Consider the following 22991-nt stretch of genomic DNA (forward strand, 5'->3'; position numbering starts at 1 on the left):
TTGCTTCACATTTTGAGATTTTCTTCAACTTTGTGTGTATGAAAGTAGAGGAGGACTTTACAAAATCCACTGTGAATTTCTCTGGCTACTCTAAAGCATCGCTGAATAATTCACCTGGACATTCTGCATTTAATCCTTTATTCAGTTCCATTTTTCATTTTTGCAGCCTTTTTAAGATAAATACCATTTTTTTATTATTATCATCAGATGACATTTCCAACTCTTTTCACACCTGCAGTTTGCATTGTGCACCGCCGTTAGATTTATGGTTGGATTAAAAGATGACAGTGTAAAAGAAGAGCGATCCAGGCACAGTGGAGTGAGAGAGAGTTGGGTGTTTTATCTTCAGGCCATACGCCAGTTCTGAAGAAAGATGAGAGATGGGTTTCTGGGTGCCTATTTGGCAGCAGACTCTGTTTACAATGCCCCAGTTCTCTGCAATAAGGTCCACAAACATGAAAGCAACTTCACCAGCATTTATCATGCTACGTATGTGATAAACAACCTTATGAATGCTGTTAAACTTGCACACAAGCATGGGGAAAAAAATCAAATGTACGTCAATGCAAAACAGTAATAGATGCACTTTGTTTTAAAATCATAGTTGGGTGATTCTCACAAAATTAGACTTATGAGGTGTCATTTTGATAAAAAAAAGTAAAAGGTATAAAAATAAGAACAAACATCTCTTCATGTACTATTTTGCATGATTTCAAATGACATCATACAAAACAATTTTGTTGTTTTTCCACATTTAAGGGGGAAATTTTCATTGCCGCAACGTGTCCATGACTGGATTTGGTTTCTTTGACATGGAAATATTTATAATTAAAAAATCTAAAAAATAAAAAGCTTCAGTGCATGTTATACTATAAACATTTACAGTAAAGAAAAGTGGTATTTGGTGATCATTGGTAAATGTAGAGACAATAATAAGGATTATAAATGTGTCCAAGACCAATTTTCTCATCCTTCGCAACAATTTTCAATCATTGTTTAAGGCCTCAAGTAACTAACATTTTCAAAAAAAAAATTAGTTGGAAGGGACATAATTGACTGTGACACTCAAGATGGCTACCAGGTAAGCAGTTCTTATTTGTTCTTTCCAGAAAAAAGTAAAAATTTTGTTTGTCATAGAACTTTTTAATAGGGCTGTCAAAGTTAACGCGTTAATAACGCGTTAACGCAAATTCATTTTAACGCCACTAATTTTATTAACGGAGATTAACGCAACGCGCAATTTCTGTTTGACCCTTGGTCCAGCCCATAGTTGAATGAACAGAGACGCAGACAAATGTGACTCTCTCTAAATGAGTAAAAGGTTTTCATAGAAATAAGAACATTAAGCAAATTGTCTACCAAATCCAATGCTCTAAATGCTCGTTGGACATCTGATATGATCTTTATTTATACGTCTGAGAGGTGTAACGTTACCGTCCTCCTAATGCTTAATCTAATACAAAAATGCGTCTCAATTCATTTTGGTTTCGCTTTTATGCATGACTTAGAAAATAGACTGCAGGACTTGCTTGATGTTAAAAGAGTCATTAAGAGAGATAAAGTTCGGTACCTGATTAATGTTAAAGAGTTATTAAGAGCGACAAGACTCAAAAGCGATCCCCTCTGACTGACTGATATCTGAAGCGCGTGAACACAGACGCGCGAGTTCGCGACCCGGATATATAGACATCTACACAAAATTACAGTTTTACAAATATCTGTTTTGATAAGAATTCACGCAGGTAGGCTCTATAATCTGTTATGTTTTAAGTAAATGTTTGGTTAACTGTTGGGTAAAACTATCTGATGTGTAACATTATATTAGATCACTTAGATTTTAAGCAGTCTGTCTCAATGTCAATCAAACAAAAGGAAAAAAAGTTGAACATACATTGATGATGTTTTTGCTTTGTGTGTGCTAAATCTATTAGTTTTACCAGTGATTTTAAGGTATTGATGTTGTAAAATAATGTATGGATGTGGAAATTTTTGTGGTAATTTGACTCTTTCAACTTCAAACACGTGTAGTTCTGTCATATTTTGTTATATTTCAACAAATCATGCATTGTTCTATGTTTTAATAGAGAATGTCAAAATATGAACAACTATTTTTTTTAAATTTGCTAATTCCGACTCAACTTGCCAGCACAGGTCACAAATGATGCAGCAGCAAACAAAAATGGAGAAAGAAAATTTTCTGAAAGGAAAATTCATATAAAAAACAATGGCTGGGGATTCTGTTAAAATGTAAACAGGCTGTTGTTAACATACATTTGCATAAAGCATCTATATATGTATATATGATTAGAATATTAAAAACCTGAAAAGTGTTAAATTAGGGTAAATTTAGAATGGATAAAAATGTGCGATTAATTTGCGATTAATCGCAGTTAACTCATGAAATCATGCGATTAATCTAGATTAATTTTTTTAATCTATTGACAGCCCTACTTTTTAGTTCTCATTACCGAAACATGACTTTTTAAACAGATATATTTAATGTAATATCATTGCATTGCGGTAATGATAATTTTTAGTAATGATCATCTAAAAAATGTATGTAAAATGTGTAAAATTCTATAGGAAATATTTTAAAATCCTTTAAAAATAATGGTTATATTAAGTTCAGACCTTAATTTTATATGTGCAAAAAAAATTGGCTTCAAGGGCTTTTAAAAAATTCTGATGCTGGACACCTTCTTAATCTGGATTTCGTGAGAATCAACCAGTTATATTTATATTAGAAAAGTGTTGATAAAATAGTATTTATAAGCATATAGTGTGCACTCTTAAAAATAAAAGTGCTACAAGGGTTCTTCACAGCAATGTCGTTTTTATAAATAAAACAGGCAGGTTCTTTAAGGACAGGTCTAGCCAAAAATGCTTCTTCTATGACATCATGGATATGTGGCGCCTTTATTTTTAAGAGTCTAAGGTTGTGTTATAATAAATCTTGTAATTTACACTTCTCAAAAGGGACACAAAAATACAAAATAAAATAACCTTTCTCCCATTCTTTGAGGGAATTTTTTTATATATATTTTCATTAAATTATTCAATATTTATTCATAATTCATTAAAGTTGCATGATAATGTCAAAATGAGCAATGGCAAGATTTTCAATAAATAACCAAAAGTTATTGCATGCCTTTAGAAAACCTGAAATATAGCAGGCGGTCATATGGGTGTTTTTACGGCCCTGTTTTTGGTTTGACAGCTGTGGCCACTGCTGTCGTTATGAGCATAGTATTGCCTTGAAAATAATCCACCATTGCAGAGTAAAGAAAAAAGCTTTTATCCAGATAGTCTGACACTCGGAGCGATTGTGTTATTACACTGCTTGCAGCCTGTGACCCCTGACCCCAATGCCAAATATAGACAAATATAAAATGAAAAACTTACTTTGGGGAACCAAAAATGGCTCACTGTGATGAACGCTTTATTTTCAAGAGTGTGGTTCATTTAATTTGCTGTATAAATGGTGATCAAAGCAGTATAAAAACTGTGGCGTATTTTAGTCGCTCTGGTCTTTTAACTCTATCCGATGCAGTAAGTTAGTGGCACAGAACTTAAAAGTTTTACTTTCAGATGCTTTCTACTCCAGCCGTAAAAAAATGGACTGGAAACATGAATGAATTTCACTGAATATCAGGTGAGACTGACGATTATTCAGTGGTGCCTCAGAGAAATGTGCTTATCACACATTCAGCACAACAGTGATGGATGAATTTAATTCCATTTCTGAAACGATTATGACCGCATTAACATTTTCACCCACAAGCAACACTAGCAATTTACAGACAACATTTGTTGTTCTTTCTCATTTTTCGGTTTTTATTTATCTCTGACTCTGAAGAATAGAAACTCAAAACCGGTTTGAGATGGGGTCTTAAAGCCAGATTCAGCCTTTGTAGTTTGATTTGAATAAAATCTTTATTTCTTAGTGTCTGTGTGAAAGTGTTACAGAACATAAAATCTCTGCTCATCCCAGAAGAGTTAATTATTTCCTCAAAAATAGTCGCAAATGTGACCACATCACCCCCATACTGGGAACCAGTATTCAACTATTCAATCTAAAATCAATTTTAAAATACTCTTACTGGGATATAGATCATTACATAACCATGTTTTTTTTCTTTCTACTTTATATGCATTTGGTTTTTTAATGTATTTGTTTTTCTGCTTTATATTTTTTATGCTCTGGCTTTAATGTTCATCCCTTTGGTCAGGGTTGTGGCTGTTTTAAATGTGCTCTATAAATAAATGAACTTGAACTTGATTGTGCATTAATTGAAACCTTAGATTTTTTCCTACACATATTGGGCATGTTTTTCCGCAGTTGTAGTCTTTTATGTGTATGGGAATATATTACTCTGGATTATTTATTGTAACCTTACTCTGGTCTTCCATAACTTTGCTGAATGGGGAATGTGCAATACAATTAGGGCACATCTTGGCCGCAGGACGATAAAACAATTTAATGGGAGTGGCGATGTAGTTTGTACTGGTCAAATTACTAAAACCCTAAATGGATAAAGGCTTTAGTACTTCATTTATTTTACTGAGATATTTTACTGAAATTCAGCATTCTGAAAAACTGCTCATCCATTAGCTCACATTGTACACAACCTGAGACACACAATTATCTTTGAAGTATCTACTCTATCATGATACAAATTGGTTTCTTCATGAAAAATGTATTCCCTTTCCTTTCCCCTTTCCTTTCTTTTTTCCTTTCCTCTTTCCCATTTAGTTTCCCCTTCTTTCCTTTCCCCTCTTTTCCTTTCGCCTTTCCTTTCCCCTCCTTTCATTTCATTTCCTTTCCTTTTCCCTTTCCTTTCACCTCCTTTCGTTTCCCCATTTCCTTTCCCCTCCTTTCCTGTCCTCTTTTCTTTTTCTTTCCCATTTCCTTTCCCGTCCTTTCCCTTTCCTTTCTTTTTTCCTTTTCTCTTTCCCATTAAGTTTCCCCTTCTTTCCTTTCCATTTTCCTTTCCCCTTCTTTCCCTTCCCTTCCCCTTTCCTTTACTCATTCCTTTCCCCTTTCCTTTACTCATTCCTTTCCCCTTTCCTTTCCTCTTTCCTTTCCCCTTTCCTTTTCCCTTTCCTTTCACCTCCTTTTGTTTTCCCCTTTCCTTTACCCTTTCCTGTCCTCTTTCCTTTCCCTTTTCCTTTCCCATTTCCTTCCCTTTCCTTTCCCCTTTCCTTTCTTTTTTCCTTTCCTCTTTCCCATTTAGTTTCCCCTTCTTTCCTTTCAATTTTCCTTTCCCCTTCTTTCCCTTCCCTTCCCCTTTCCTTTACTCATTCCTTTCCCTTTTCCTTTACTCATTCCTTTCCCCTTTCCTTTCCTCTTTCCTTTCCCCTTTCCTTTTCCTTTCACCTCCTTTCGTTTTCCCCTTTCCTTTACCCTTTCCTGTCCTCTTTCCTTTCCCTTTTCCTTTCCCATTTCCTTTCCCCTTTCCTTTCCTCTTTCCTTTCCCCTTTCCTCTCCTCTTTCCTTTCCCCTTTCCTCTCCTCTTTCCTTTCCCTTTTCCTTTCCCATTTCCTATCCCCTTTTTCTTTCCTTTTTCCTTTTCCCTCCTTTCCCCTTTCCTTTCCTCTTTCTTTTCCCTTTTACTGTCCTTTCCCCTTTCCTTTCCCCTTTGTCTTTCCCCTCCTTTCATTCCCCCTTTTCTTTCTTCTCCTGTCCCCTCCTTTCCCCTTTCCTCTTTCCTTTCCCCTTTCCTTTTCCTTTCTCCTTTCCTTTCCCATTTCCTTTCGCCATTCCTCTTTCCTTTCCCCTTTCCTTACTCATTTCCTTTCCACTTTCCTTTCCCATTTCCTTTTCCTTTCCCCCTTACTTTCCCCTTTACTTTCCTTTCCCCTCCTTTCCTTTCCCCTTTCCTTCCCTCTTACCTTTCCCATTTCCCCCTTCCTTTCCCCTCCTTTCCTTATCCTCTTTCCTTTTCCTTTCCCCTTTCCTTTTACCTTTCCCTTTTTCTTTCCCCTCCTTTCCTTTTACCTTTCCCTTTTTCTTTCCCTTTCCCTTTCCCCTTCCCCCTTACCTTCCTTTCCCATTTCCTTCCCTCTTACCTTTCCCATTTCCCCTTTCCCCTTCTTTTCTTCTCCTCTTTCTTTTTCCTTTCCCCTCCTTTTCTTCTCCTTTTTCTTTTTCCTTTCCTCTTTTCTTTCACCTTTCCCATCATTTCCTTTCCCCTTTTTCTTTCCCCTCCTGTCCTTTCCCTTTTCTTTCACCTTTCCTTTCCCCTCCTTTCCTGTCCCATTCTTTAATTTGCCCTCTTTTCCTTCCTCCCCCTTTCCCTGCTTTCCTTTCCCCTCCTTTCCTTTCCATTCCCCTCCTTCCCCCTCATTCCCTTTCCTTACATTCTTTCTTTCACAGAAATGTTCATAGATACTCTTCAAACATTTCACTTATAATATTTGCACATTTTCTTTGTGTTTCACAGACGTCATGCAGGTTTGGAGGAGGATGAGCAGATATTTTTGGATAAACTGTTTTGAGATGAACTGTTGCTTAAAGCGGAACTCCACCCTAAAACAACATTATTCTCCAACACAATATTTCATCACATATATGTAGTTGATTGTGCTGCCATAAAATGTACTAACTCCATATAAATAATGAAAGCTTTTAACTACTATAGTAACAGTGATTTGACGCTTCGTCACCGGAAGAAAAATGCACGACTACATAATTCTGAACGTTCTAAATGGGGACAGGTGTTGAGGCGAGATGATTGACAATAGATGATAACGTTCTTTGACAGCTGCACAGGATGAGCTAAACGTTAGAGCAATTTGCGAAATCATATGGAGGAGTTTGCTTTTAAATCTTAACCCCAATTTGCTCCAGAGGCGTGCAACCTGTGACATATATATAGCAATTGTAAGTCGCTTTGGATAAAAGCGTCAGCTAAATGAATAAATAAATAAAAATAAATCGCTCTCGCGGAACTTTGCTGTCATCCGGCTGCCAGTTCTTGTGGTGCCGAATGAAGTAAAACAAGCCTGAAGGCTGCATCGATCATTGGTTAATGGGTGGAGCTAATGACTCAGTTTCGTGCAGTGCATTCTGGTTAATTGAGTCCATCAAAGACCATTACGAAAATTCCCCTTCAACACACTTTCAATTTAATTATCGAAATTGTGCAAATTTATTTTTTCTCATGTAAAATGCAAAATGGAAATAAATTACACTTGATAACAGGCTAAAATGTCTAGCGTTCGATTCCGCTTTAAATCATTTCCAAAATAGTCATGTTTCATAAAAGTGGCAAAAATGCAGAAAGTGGAACTCAAAAAATACTGTATATGACCTTCCCAGTTTGTTTACAATAACCGTATAAAGTGATGCTTTGTATTATATGTAAATTACCCTTAAAATTGCTTGTATACTGTAGCTTGGAGCTAGATCTATGGAATGTGATTTTTCACCCTATTAATATTTTACAACACATGCGTTTGAAATTGCGAGCTGTCAAGATCCTTATCAGTCATATTGAGTGCCGGGACCTTCCCTATTGGTGCAGTGTCAAATAAAGCTAATTTACTTCAGTCCTTGAGCAGAAAGTCATTTGCCCTGAAAACTTTCACTTGGTAACGTTCGCTTGGCACATTACTGTGATATGTAAAATAAATTAGCCAAAAAATTTCAATTCTTTTGATTGCCTTCCTTCTTTACCAGCAGGCACAGACTTCCACAGACTTATAAAGTCCTAGAAGTGGAAGCTGTGAAAAATCCCTCTGGACTTATAAAAGCCTTTTAGACTGTGAACATGACCACTTCTGCTCATTTGTAATCCATTTTGACACGCCATACCTCTGTCTGTGGTGGAGGGGTATGTAGTTCGGTCGTCTGTATAGCTTTTCCTGTCACTGAGTTAGTATTACTCAAACCTTGAGTACTGTAGGCATAAGTCTTAAATGCTCATTAAGTACAATGATGAATGAATAGATGAATGGGTCTGGCAGTGTGATGTCCATATTCAATGCAAGGCCGTTGTTAGAGAGAATGAGAAAACCGATTGATAGAGAGAGAAGGGAAGGTAAACGGTGATTAAAAGTGGGAAAAAGATTGAAGAAATTAAAAATTAAAAAAGGCAAAGGGTAGTCTTTTTTTATTGGATACTAAAAACTTACCAGACCTATCAAACCTTCAAACGTTTTCTGATGAAATATCATTTTAACTGATATACTGATATATAAATATATATATATATATATATGTATATATCAACCCAGTCTCACCCCATGTCGTCAATATTTGACGACACTTGACCATTCGTCAATATGTGACGCGGAGGGTATACCTTTCGCGTCATTTTTTGACGAACTGGGGACTTCAATACTATTACGTCCGTTGCATTCTCTTCTCCTATTTTCTTACCATTTTCGCGTCGGTTTAGGGTTAGATTTACATAATGACATCCCTACCCAAACCTAACTCTAACCCCAACGCCAGGTGACAACTGTTTCTAACCCCAACGCCAGGTGACAACTGTTTAATTTCGCGTACACTGTTTAATTTCGCATACACTGTTTAATTTTGCATAATCTAACCCTAAACCGACGCGAAAATGGTAAGAAAATAGGAGAAGAGAATGCAACGGACGTAATAGTATTGAAGTCCCCAGTTCGTCAAAAAATGATTTATTTATTTATTTATTTATTTATTTATTTATTTATTTATTTATTTATTTATTTATTTATTTATATTGTGCACCTTTATTTTAGGAGTGTAACAAAAAATGATATAGTTTCGGAAGTTAACCAGTGTGTTTGTTTTGCCTTGTGTCACGTGACATTTTCGGCTTATCATCTGCATAAATAACTTTTTTCATATATTCAGCAGATAGTGGCTGTGCTTTTTCAAGGCCAAATTGTACGGTATTCAGTACTATGCAGTACTATTACTCTCAATGACTCCTGCACTTCTTAGCCTGTCATGGTTTGTGATTTCCTTTTTTCTATAATAATTTGACTATTCTTTGAGTCTACGATCTTATAACCTTCAGACAGAACCATGTGTTCCTGAAGTACTTTACAGTATGCTTTCATTGTGAAGAAAAATCCAATGTGAATATTCTTTTGTGTCATGATGATGACAGAATTTTCATTTTTGGCTATGTAAAACTTTTATGAAATAACCCTCATGGTTCTCAGCATCTTGATGGGTTTCCTACTGTATAGTCACCATATGTGAAATCCCACAGAATGTACGAACACATACAGTATGAGTAATGCAGTGAGATGAAGCTATAAATTAATAATCTGGTGTATCACTGGGGAAGCAAGCGTTCTGTTATCTGCTGCATCGATTTCGAACCATTCAAGTCTCTCTTGTGTTCAATTGAAAAACAAAGCATTGTTGTGTCCGAATTGATCAACTCAATAATTTATTAATATTGTGATTACCTCAGAGTCTTCCTAATTAACCTCAAGAGTCTTCAGAATGGAGGTATTGATCCAGAATAAGCGAGGGTGAGAAGTAGAGAGAGAGAAAGATCCCACACTAATGGCCTCACGAATAGAAATATTCAGATGGCGTTATTATTCAGGACATGTCTGTAAATTTATTGTTTATGTGGACATCTGTGGTGTTTATTGCCAGTTTGCATATGATAATTAATTTCTTTATAGCTGAAAATGTACACTCAGTTAATCGCAATTATCTATTACACAAATTATATAACTTTTACTCTGTGTTATTGTTGTAGGTTTTGTATGTTGATATTTTTTAAGGTAAGAAACTGCAAAACGGTCACATTACAGAAAGGTGCCCTGACTGCCTTACGTGCACCTGGCAAAATTTTTAACAGCGCGTCAGTTCTATGCGGACCGCAAGCGCTGTGATTGGTCCACCAGATTCCTTCAGGTAAAAAAAACTGCGTCATAGGTATTTCCGTTTGCGATGGTGAAAACAAAGATGAGCTAAATTGAGGAGTGATTTAACTCAAACTGTAACAAAAGTTGCTGTTTATTTTCTTCCATCATTGCTTGGCTTCTCAAATAATACACAAGTTGCTTTTTCTTCTTCATTTGTGGGTTAACGTCTTCTTCTTTGACGGTCGCGCTGCTACTGTGGTTACACGCGTGGATACTGCCTACCAGCGGTCAGCGCGTGTTTGCACGTCGACGACGCAAAAGTATAAATGAAAACCGACGCGGAACATACGCCGTTGTGGCTACGCTGTAGGACCTATGCTCAACTATAACGAGCCCTTTAGGGTCTTTGTGCCTCACCAGACGCGGAAGAGGAACCAAGCGCGAGTGATTTACATGTTAAGTCAATGCAAACCATTTGCGAATGATGTGGAACGCGCAGCGTGGATGGCACGTTCCGCGCGAATTGAGTGTTGCCACAGGAAACACGCAAGTTGAAAAATCTGAACTCGCGCCGCGGCCGGGGTGCAGAGGTGGGCCGGAGCGCGGTTCACTTGGGCTCAGGCGCGGAAGGCTGTGATGTGAGCACAATCGCGCCTGAGCGCGATTCAAAAGGTGAAGACGTCAGTTGCGCGACCACTCACCTTCGTCTGCCTCCGTAAAAACCTTTTGATGCGAGCAGCGGGGTTACGTGAATGTGCGAGCTGCACACGTGACAGATCAACTAAGCAATATGATGACATGTGAGAGGGCTGTCTGTAATCGCGCACCAAACGACTCCGAATAAAAACACAGACTTATCCTTACGGTGGGTTCCAGTGTTAAGAGAGAGCTTTACTTCCTGCTTTTTTTTTTCAAAACAATCGCATCTTAATGACGAAAGCACGGGTGGACTCGGATTGATAAAAAGTACAGTGTTAGTGTGTGCATTTGGGGGAGTAGGGAGGGGTGACAGTCGCGCTGGGGCATGGTTTGGTTTGGATAATGTGAGTGCGCCCTTAGTGACATGATTACAGGAAGCGAGCGGAGTCGCGGAAGCCCCTCCCATGACGCAAATTTCCGTGTGAATGTCTTGAATACCTAGAATTTCACGCGCGGCTTTCACACGCGAATGAAGCGAGTTAACTCAAAATGTTTAAGCATCAATCTACGGGCGAATATCACGTTTTTGCCGCCTCTACTGCGGCTGGTGTAAATGCATAGTTACTCTGATTATGCTTAATAAACTGATAATGTGTAAGGTCATGTTAACGTATAAAACTATTTTCTTTTATCAGGGAAAGCTCATAAACGGCTGAAGCTAAATCCGCTCGCCATAGGTACATTTCTGCACCTTACCTTGATTTCGCATTAGATGTAAACTATTAGATGCCGGAGAAACTGCGAAATTTAAAACTTGTGTTACATTTACAGGTTCTGCAGACAACAGTACCGGTGCATTCACAGGGGGCGTAAGCATTAACACTTCCCATTCACTTTTAATGGGTGACGTAATGCTTTGCCGAACTGAATTGTGGATTCGTCGGCGCTGCTTCAGTGCCATTGCTCGCGGCAGAAGTTGAAAATTTCTCAACTTTTCAAGCAGCTACGCGTGCGTCAGCCAATCAGATCGCCTTATGCAAATAACCTAGGCAGAGCCAGCCAATTACATTTATGGAAGACCGGAGCATGTGTAGCGGCCACTGTGATTGGCTGTTGCGCACGCTTCAGACAAGCTTTCCGTCAAGCGTTTACGTTTTGCCCCGTTTGAATGTACCGTAAAGCTTTAGACAGATTTCCCACCAGCTTTTTAAATGACTAAGCAGACTATTGCTGACAAATCTCCAAATCCTGTGAAAACGTAGTTTTCTGTGTATAGCTGATTTATTGATTTCCATGTAAACGCATGTAAACGTCTCAGGTTGCGTATGTAATCTGTGTTTCCTGAGAAGGGAACGAAACGCTGCGTCTCATTTGCCATACTTCCCGCGTACATGTACACCCGCTCTGGCATAAGCCAGATAATGTGGGCATTTCTTTTCATCCCTTTATGCTCTCTGGCTTCCGTCTATGACGTCACGCCCAACCATTGGTCGAATTTGATATACATACTCGGACAACGTCACGCTGTAGGCGATCCAAAAGCGTCAGCTCTGTGATGCAGCGTGAAGCTCCCTTGAAAGGGAACAGCTTTTTATAATAAGCTGATTTTTTTTATAGCTATCCACTTATTGTCCTGCCAGACACAAATTGTATGCATTTATATAAAAGGTCAAGAAGAATTACTGAGATGGGCTGGATTAAAACCACACAATAGTTCTGGTAATTACAGTATGTATATTCCATGTACCTGCTTATATAACTAATCCCATCTGAAAATAACTTTAGTGTGAAAAACAAAATAAGTGAAAATGAATGAGAAATGAGTGACAAGCAAAGGGATTATGGGAAAAAGAATAAGTGCAGATTGAACGTGTAGGAAGATGAAAGGATGGTTAAAATGAGACTGCCTGAACTCTACTGACAAGATGCAGAAAAAACAGACCACATTACTCTTGCGAGTGTGTCTATATTTTTCCATAGATGTTTGTGGCCCAGTTTACCCACATTAAATTTACTGTCTTTCTGAAAATGTAATTAAAACCAAACATTTCTGTTCATCCACAAATTTGATCCTTTCACATCATTTTTATTGAACCAAACCTACCAGGATGCCTCGCACCTCTCTCCACCCCCGTCTCCAATTCTCTCTACCCGCTGCCCAGCTCTGCCTGTACCAGACCACCCAACCTCTCCTCTCTCTTCCCCATCATCTCCACAGGTGGGGGATCAGATCCTGGAGGTCAACGGACGAAGTTTCTTGGGCATCCCGCATGACGAGGCCGTGCGAGTGCTGAAGTCTTCTCACCACCTAATGATGACGGTAAAGGATGTCGGGCGACTGCCGCACGCCCGCACCGTAGTGGGCGAGACCAAGTGGATTGCAAGCTCACAGATCACAGAAAGTTCAGCTAGCAGCAGTGTTACAGGGTGAGTACAAGATTAAATGGGTCAATACCCAATACTGATGTGTTAGTAAAATGGAGAATGAATCAGCATCACAGACAGCAAGTTAAACTTACTGTATATTCTCTAATATCACTGTCAAGTTAGAAATGAATGACCCAGCGATTTTGTTGGTGATGTTAACAAATGATGCCCAAGTTCGTTGCTTTTTCAACAGTGTTATTTTCAAAACAGTGGAAAAATCCTCCGGGTCCTTTTTTATTTTCCACTATCCTCTGCATATTTGCCCTGAATTGTCTGAATTGTTTAGTATCAAATATCAGCCTCTTCTCACCAAGCCCTAATCGCAGAGGGCTGTAGAAGATTATTATAGATGCTGCTGGTGTTTTGTGGCCTGTTTGCAGAATGTGAATCTGTGTCTGTGCTGTGTGTGTGTGTGTGTGCGGATTGTAACAGTGTCATAAAACATCTCAGGTGTGTCCTGCGCCAGCACTCTGGTCCTGCTTTTTAATGGAGGTTAGCTGATGAGCTCATGCTGGAGCAAAAATGCAAGGTGGTATTTTATGAAACAGCTTTTCATCAAGCTAAACGTGTAAAAAACCAAGGACAACTGGCAGAGGAATGTGTTTGTAACTTTTACTGCTACTGATGGACTCGATCATTTAATGATTACTTGATGATTACGATTTTGTTAGGATGTGATATATGAGTGGTTGTTAGGATGTGTTATTTGTAAGGAATAATTGATGCCGGGCCTTTGAATTATTAAATGATATGGCACAACTAAGGTGGTAATGCCACCTTACACCACGGGCGTGCATTATTTTTAAATAATTGAAAGGACCGGAGTCAGTTATTTTGCTTATACCACGGTTACCACAGACATTGCTCTGGTGTATATTTTAAGACATTTTACAAGGTCAGGTGTGCGTTTATTGAAAAGTAATGTATATCTCTGCAGCATTTCTCAGCCAATCAGAATAAAGCATTCAACAGCTTGTGGTATAATATGGTTTTATCACACTGCGTAAGCATGTTCTTATCACAGAATAAACCTGACATGGCGCAAAATTAAATGTATATAATATTTAAAGTGACAATACATAAATTATAACATAACAATAATATGCCATCTGTACAAAGATTATAAAACTTGTGCCCCCACTGAACTGTATTGTTTTTCTTTAACTCTTTCCCAGACAACACCAAATTTTGAGCAAAAAGCTAATGGTGCTTTTCCATTGCATAGTACCCCACGGATTGGTTTAGTTTGGGTCGGGTCAGCTTACTTTTGGGAGCTTTTCCATTGGGTGCAGTACGTAGTACCCGATCCTTTTTTTCGTACCACCTCGGTTGGGGTTCCAAGCGACCCGAGCTGATACCAAACGTGACGCGAAAACACAGTAGATCCCTGATTGGTCTGAGAGAATCGTCACGTCATCGCTATAATGTAAAAAATTAGCTTTACCTCAATGCTAGCTTGCGCTGTCTCGAGCAAACATGTTGTCATCTGCTCTGCTTTAAGTTCCCAAACTCCCATTTAGCGATGAAAAACATCCACATGTTGAGAATCAGTGACACCATAACAGTTTTTTCCAGACTTGCAGTTTGTGGCGGAACATTTGCGACGAGCACGCCAGCATTATATATGCTTAAATGCAACCTAAATGAGGCTCCGCGGAGCGCCAACGGCTGGACGTGAGCTGACCCAACCCAAACTAAACTAAACCGTGGGGTACTATGCAATGGAAAAGCGCCATAAGATAATTACATTTTTGTGAAGGACTTTTGATAGAGATCAGATGCAGAGAGATCCTCAAAACTTACACGGACATACAGGTGTTTGTCCTAGGGTGATACTCCCAAAATACTCGTCATTGGCAGGAAAGCGTTTTCTCTTAATTGATGACGGGGAGCAAGTTAGTATGATTTAATATATTATATGCAATACAATGTGATAAAATAATAATAACTCTTTAAAGAACAATAGGGTCCTCGCACCTTGGTGCTTGGGCTCTAATGATATTAATGTTAATATAATACTGCCAGCAGTATAACGGTATGTTCACACAGGGCATAAGCGTTAACGCTTCCCATTCACTTTCAATGGGTGATGTCATGCATTGCCGAACTGAATAATGGATCCGATCGCGTGCGTGAGCCAATCAGACCGCCTTATGCAGATAACCTAGGCAGAACCAGCCAATTACGTTTATGGAAGACCGGAGCATGTGTTGCGGCCACTGTGATTGGCCGTTGGCCACGCTTCAGACAAGCCTTCCGTCAACCGTTAACGCTTTCGCCCCGTGTGAATGTAATGCGAGGAACTTTTTTACATGGAGGTCTGGCATTAATCTGACGTTTTTAATACTATTTTCAGTTACAAACATTCACATAGCATCTTTAGATTATAATATCATAAACATTTTCTAAGATTTATTATAAAACTGATTTTTTCTGCAAAATGCAATAAATTCATGACAAGTTTTTTTTCAGAAGCTATAAATCTATTGAATTAATATATAAATGTGAATTCATCTTTGCCATGTTATATTCATTTAGTTAACTAGTATACACTGATAAAAAAATAAACATTAATGGCTTTAATCAAAACACTTACTTTTGTCATATTAAGAACACTGTCATTGCTGCTGTCATCTTTGGGACGTCGTAGCTAAACTTCTTTGTCCTGCTTGATTTTTGTTGACTTCAAGTAAAAAAAGTTTTTCATAAGATCCCCTGGGGTCAATGTGTTAGCATTGTGTAAAAGCCTTGGTGTGCATGCCCCCTAACATCTCTAGCATTAGTTTCATACATGACGAATAAGCACATCTTTCAGATACATCATCTATTTGAGGGGTTGTACCTTTTATATACGTTATTGAACTCTTCATCTGTACCTTTTCTCCCACAGACTCTCTCTGGACCAGGGAGCATCAGCATCAGGAAAGGTAAGTATTTGTTTCTTTATTCGAATAAAGTGTTCACTTCTTTTTGTCCCTGTTGATGTCATGTTGAGACATCATGATCATGGTATCTTCCAAGCTACTATGGGAATAAAAAAATGTACCCAAAAATGAAAACCCCAAATAACTCACCCTCAAGTCATTGCAAACTCATCTTTTTCTTTCTTTTGTGGAACACCAGAGAAGTTATGAAGGTCAGGCCTTTCCATGCACTCAATCTACAATGATCGAAAACGAAATCCTTCAAGCTTCAACAAGGACACAAGTGCATCATAAAAGTATCATAAAAATGGTCTTGTGCTGTGTATAGTCTCCTGTAGGCATATAAAAGCTTTGTGTGAGAAACGGACCAATAGTCATTATTCGCTGTTAATAATAATAATAATCCCCTCCAGTGAGCTGTTAACCGCTGTATGAATCAATGACCATCTGACCATCCAGACTGGTTTTGTGAAATAAATTTGGACAATGCTACCACTCTCAACATGCAAAATAGTGCATATTTTCCTGTCAGTCGCTTAAAATTTTGTTTGTTTCTCACACAAAGTCTGGCTTCAGAAGACTAGGAACAAAGAGTCTAATCCACTTTTTAAATACTTTTATGGTGCCTTTGCAATCTTTTTGAAGCTTTAAAAGCTTCAGTCCCCATTATAATTGTATAAAAAACAGAATTTCTCCTTTTGTGTTCCACAATTGAAAGAAACTCTGGTTTTGGAACGACATGAAGTTGACGTTAGTAAGCGACGATGACAAGTTTCTGTGTGATGTGTTCCTGAAGGACTCAACCCCATTTATAGTCTTTGCTTTTGAATTATCATCTTTCCCCGCTCACAAGAACCCATAAAACGCCTCCTGGATCTTTTTCTGCGTCTTTTTAATGTTCAAAGGGCCATCTTTTTTGTCCTCCGTTGAAAAGTTATATTGTCTTTATGCAAATGAGTGACATTCAGTGATTTAAGCAGCATAATAGATCAGACTCAATATATTTGCATTGCTTTGATGACCGAAAGAATCTCATTGTGTTTTTTGCTACCTTTGCCAGATTAATCAAAAGAAAAATGGGGTCAATGCATATTTGGACACAGCAGCCGCAACGTAGCTATCAATGAACCGTGAGGTTGATATGGGAACGGGTTGAACCCACGCCAGTGTTGCTTAAATTAAATATGCACTGCAGCTCTGACATCTGTTAGACAATCACCTCTTGTGTGGCTCGCTCTATGCCGCGGACACAAAGAAAGCCAAGGGGACGTAATGAGGTGAACAGGTAAAGGAAAGTAAAATGAAAGACGTGGGAAGGGCGAAGACAAAAAAGATGAAAGAGGAAGGTGGTATCGCTGTAAATTGCTGTCTTGGTTCGAGTAGCGTCACTTTCTAACTCTGGCTAAAAAGGATGTCACTGTGGAGAGTCTTTGATCCCCTGGGCATGCCGTATCCAAAGTGATCTGTATTCATGCTGAAGACATATACTCTTAATATTCTTGCCAGTCACTGTGTATATGCATGTGTGTGGTGGCTTAGATGTATGCAACTAAGGGCAAACATATATTGGAAAGGTTGCCAAGAAAGAAAATGATAGAAGAGAAGGGGTAAAAATTCAGTATGCGTATATACTAAAGAAAAGCAAATGTGGCAAGAAGATTTAAAAAGTTTGAAGAAGAAAAAAAAACAGCAAGGTGACCCGCCTGATTAACAGGGTTTTACAAGGTATATGCATAAAACAATGGTTTCCAATAAAGCTCCAGCAAAGCGTGAGAGCTTGCTTTATACGACGAGGCTGAATATTGAATACAGTGAGAATGACAGTCGAAAGGACACTGTTAGATAGACTGTCTGGACCGGACGTGTCTGCGGGCTATGAGCTTTTGCAGTGCGTTGCTCGTTTTGCATCCCAAAGAGCCTTGGCTCCATAATGCATCAGAGGACGTTGATAAGTTGCATGCATCATTTTTTGGGGGGGAGAAAGCACAGTCAGTCATTAATCACGCACGATATATAGACACAAATGTCTAAATTTATCTGCACACACATAAATTATTCGATTCCAGCATAAAAACATTGAAATTATGGTTAATAACAATATAATCACTTCAGTTTCATCACTGTAGCTGGAGGAGAATAGCACACGCAGTGAAATGTGCATTGCTTCAGATATATTTTCACCAGAAAGATTATCAAGCGTTTGACCTCAAAGCGATCCAAGCATATAAATTGATAATCACAAAAATGCCTCATTATGTTTTCATTTCAAACATTTAATAATTGTAAAAAAGAAATAGCATACAGTAAGTTAAGTGTTGCATAGGAGACTCCGAAAATGAAGACGTACTTTAGAAACTGTCTGTACACGTACAGCATGTAAAAAAGTCCGTTTATCACTGTATCATTTGCTTAGTTGAAACTCATTTCTGAACCAGACGTTTGAGATTGAATTCGCATCTGGTTGTATTTTACGCTTTCCGGTTGGTTTAACACTGACTGGGCTCATGAAATAAAAATGAGTCAAACAATGATGCGGGGTCACAACTTTTCTATTTCTGACTCGCTGGTCTCGCTGTCAGTCGGATGAAAGAGCGATGTAAATTCTCTCCCTTATCTTTTACTGCGCAGCAATTATTTAGCCTCTGAAGTTTTGTAGCTCCGTGCCGAAGTTTTTTGCGGGCCAGAAATTCTTGCCGAGTGACCTTGTAGAGTCTTTGCTGAGTAAGACGCTTTACTTCACTGCCTGATGCAAGGTCTCTGTACTGTTTATGAGCTTGTTTGAAGGTAACCCTTCCTTGCCAACTCAATGCACCCCGAACCCATTTCAGCTGTGCTAAATAAAGTCTCCAAGGCCATGTTTACACCTGGTATTAAGATGTGTTTTGGTCAATCGGATCACGAGTGGATGAGAGAGAGAGACAGTCCCGTTTACACCTGGTGTTTAAATCCGTGTCTTTTGACCGCTTCGAGGGGATGGTCTATGGGTGAGTCCCTTTGCATTCGTTAAAACACGAACAGGAGAAATGCTGGGTTAAAGTTGATGCACACTAATATTATGTTCAACGTTTGTACATGTATATGGGTGATTCTCACGAAACCATTGAAACACCACGGCACTAATGATTTTAGCTTTAAAATGTGTAATATAGTAACATTAAAAAGCATCAGAATTAACACAATACTGTGTTCTACCTTGCACAATGTGTGATTTCAACATAAGAATTTATAATTGTAAATTTTATCTCATTTTCTGCTGAAATTCTCATTACCGCAATGTGTCCGGCTGTGTTTGAACATGCGTTATGTTGTAATTTAATCAAATTAACACAAAAATATTAAGTAAAAAATAAATTGATGTTTTGCTAGACTACTTAAAATGACAGAAAAAATATTTACTGAATATTCATGTATAATAATAATGAAGAAAAATTAGGAAAATGATGTGTCCATGCCTGATGTTCTCATCCTCCGCAACACTTTTTGAGAACAGTTTAAGCACACATACAGAATTTTAATAAGGTTTGATTTTGAGTGACCAAGCACATGGACCAGTTACTTCAAGATGCCTACCAGGTAAGATCATTTTTTTACAGTTAATTTGAAATATTGTCTTGTCAGAATGCTTACACGACATTTTGATTATCATTACCGCAACAGATGCTTATTAAATGTTAATTTAATTAATAGAAACATAATACTTTGATTTTAAATGCATGTGCAGAATCTACAAATTATGTTCTTTCAGGTTTGTCATGTCATTTTGAAAATATGTCAGTGTTGATGTTTTCTGACTGTTGCAGTAATGAGATTTTTTAGGACAAATTTTTTTAATTATGTTACAAAAAGTGTTAAATGATAAGTAAAAGTTTTTAAATTAATGTTCCCATTTACTCCAGACTTTGTTTTTCAATGTCTGGTGGGAAAAAAAGTAAATTTAAGCAATTTTTACATTTTCATGCTTGACATTTTTAAAACCAAGTTTTCGTGAGAATCACCCATATGTACAGGAAGGGCTTTCTCAGATATTTCAAAGCAATTGATGAAATAAGCTCACACAACTTTCAAACGCTCACAAAATAAAACAAAAATGACAGACGCAGAGAGCAGTTGCGTTCATTACGAATAATGATGGCTTAAAACCACGGCAAACACTGTAGGTTGATGACATAGGCGGAGGGTGAATCAACTTTAGGGTAATGTGGCATTCACACCAGACGCGGAAGAGGCGGCAAGCACGAGTGATTTACATGTTAATTCAATGCAAAGACGCAAATAGGCATCCTGCAGTGCGGTACGCGCGGATGGGGCAGAGTGCATGGAACGTGTTGCGCGAATGGCGCGTTTCGCGCAAATTGAGTGTTGCTGCGGGAAACGCGCAAGTTGAAAAATCCGAACTTTGGCAGATATTTCCGCGTGAATGTCTCAAATGACTATAATTTCACGCACGAATGAAGCGAGTAAACTCAAAATGTTCAAGCGTCCAACTACGCGCAAATAGCGTGTTTTTGCCGCCTCTACCGCGGCTGGTGTGAACGCCACATACGGCTAAGGGCCGATTCACACAGAACGTGTTTTTTTTATTGCACTTCGCATTAATTTCATTGTTTTTCTTCATAGATCGATGTGTTTGGCGCTCGTCTTTTGCAGCGGCATGCTTTAAACGCAGTGTCAAGCTCATCAATGTCAGTTCTAGTACAGTGGACCAATCAAAAATGCCCGGAGGGGGGGCATGCGTTGCAGGTTTTCTTTCAGGCATCCTCACATTATTTTACGAGTGCTCTCATATTTACATGCGGTAAACAACCTACACCTTCAAGAATAAACTCCCCCCACACATTTATTTAAAAAAAACAGCTATATGTTCAGAAACTAATGTTAAATTTGAAATAAAGCAATTACGAGCAAAATTGATTTTGACGTGTTGTTGTTCTAATCTAATGTCTGAAACATGAAGTCTTGAAATATGTGCGTATGTCCATTTTTGTAAATTTGTTGACTGCCTGCAAAAGCTAATACTAACCTACGCTCATTCCCCCGCATTTTTTTAAGCGTGTACCGGACATGTCATAAAATATGAATTTAAAGCGTAACTAAACCCCTGGTCAGAGCCTGACTCCGCCCACTGTTAATATTTGAAAAATGCAAGAAAAGTGGGCAGATCCCAACGGAGATAGAGGGGACGAACTAAGCTCGTACCAAGTGCGTGGTGAGATCGTAACAAGGGCGTGGTGAGCTTGAACCTGCTTACGTCACGAGTTACTTTTTGGACCCAACATCCAATAGGAAAATTCAACTGCAGTAGCCACCGTTCAACCTGAAGAGGGCAGCACTCAGACGTTTTTACACCATATATTATAGTATTGAAACACTTTATATCCAAATTAGGGATGTGTATATATATATATATATATATATATATATATATATATATATATATATATATATATATATATATATATATATATATATATATATATATATATATATATATATATATATATATATAATATATATATATATATATATATATATATATATATATATATATATATATATATATATATATAATATATATATATATATATATATATATATATATATATATATATATATATATATATATATATATATATATATATATATATATATATATATATATATATATATATATATATATATATATATATTGGTTGTCAGCCCCCAAATATAAAGAGTTATCGGTTATCGTATCGGCCAAAATGTCCATATCGGTGAGTCCCTAATCCAAACGTCAAAAAACTTACTAAAATCAATGAAGAGCACTAATAAAGCATCATTCTTAAAGGTCATTAACTAAAAAAAGTTGGTTTAGGGTTTAGTTACTCTTTAATAAGTTTTAATATTAATTAATTTTTAATTAACGTAATCACAATAAGATGTCATTTATTAATTGTATAGCCTTTGTCTATGATAAAAATATAAAAAATAATAATAACAAATTCAGTTTTTTTTGCATTTGCGCACAGTAGTCATTTTCATTTCCCACAGCTGGATTTAGAGCCGGCCATGATTTCTCATTTGTTTGGATTTTGGAACGGAGAAGCAACAGTTGTAAGCAGTATCTTTAAAAGCAGCAGACACGGCTGCCTTTCAGATACTGATATGCAAGGAACAATTTACAGCGATTTGAACCTTAATCACTAAGTGAAGAGTTGGTCCACACGCCTTGCCTGTGCACCCAAAAAACTGTCCCTTTAGGGACACGGCTCTTCACGGCAGGCACCGTTTGGCATGCTGGGTAAATATTGGACAGAACACACTCCTAGGTTAAAATTGACCCAACTGCCGGGATATTTTAACCCATGGTTGTATAACAACAACCCAACATTGGGTCATTTTAACCCAGCATGTGTTTTGTCCAATATCTTCCCAGCATGGGTAAAAAAACCCACCCAGCAATTTTTAGAGTGTAGTTTTAAAATATACTTGAACTGGAGAATTAGTTTACCTTAAATTAAATTACACAAATTATACATTTAAGTTAAATAATTCATGTCTTTGTAAACATTTTCCTTGCAGCCTGAAGTTTTTCTTCAATATTACAGAATCTTCTAAAGCATCATGAGATATGAATGTTTTGATGTTTGGCCTGTGTAGAAGAAAGCTTGCTTATCTCAGGCAGCTTATCTCCTGTGAGCCTTGAGCACATCAGTTATCGACAGCTTCGCTCTGACACTGTTTTGAAGAGGTGTAAAAATCGGCTTTTTGCCAGAGACGTGATCTTAGATGCACAAGACCTGAGGGGGGAAATGAAGCTGTAGTTTAAATGGTGGCTATACTCATGAGAAGATGCAGCAGTAGCAGTGTGCACTGGTTAGAGAAATAAATCTTGTATTGTTTTTTTTTCATATATTGTTGAACATCATTCTGCTTGTGGCTGTTCCACTGGGTGCTGGTTGTTTTTAGCAGGTTTAGGTAATGTGTCACTGCCTCTTGAAAAAATCGATGATACACATTTTTTTGTATACAAGCAAATGATTATTTAAAATTAAACCATAAAGTCACAGGTTACGGTTATAAAAATGCACAATACAGTTCATATCAGGAAAAAAATCACACATATCCTATTTTTTATTAATTTTTATTTCATAATTTTAATTTAGACAGAGGGGAAATGCGGCTCTGCGGTGCTTTAAAAAA

At 37.7% G+C, this 22991-nt stretch overlaps 1 protein-coding gene across 1 annotated transcript in view; it reads left to right on the forward strand.

Annotated features, from left to right (window-relative positions):
* whrna (whirlin a) overlaps positions 1-22991 on the forward strand; it is a 133670-nt gene that overhangs the window by 79632 nt on the left and 31047 nt on the right. Inside the window, exons 5-6 of the mRNA XM_055179994.2 lie at positions 12680-12888; positions 15779-15815. Of these exons, the coding sequence (XP_055035969.2) occupies positions 12680-12888; positions 15779-15815 (246 nt within the window). The remainder of the gene's footprint in view (positions 1-12679; positions 12889-15778; positions 15816-22991) is intronic.

Source organism: Misgurnus anguillicaudatus, chromosome 9 (assembly GCF_027580225.2).
Source record: "Misgurnus anguillicaudatus chromosome 9, ASM2758022v2, whole genome shotgun sequence".
Lineage (NCBI taxonomy): Eukaryota > Metazoa > Chordata > Actinopteri > Cypriniformes > Cobitidae > Misgurnus > Misgurnus anguillicaudatus.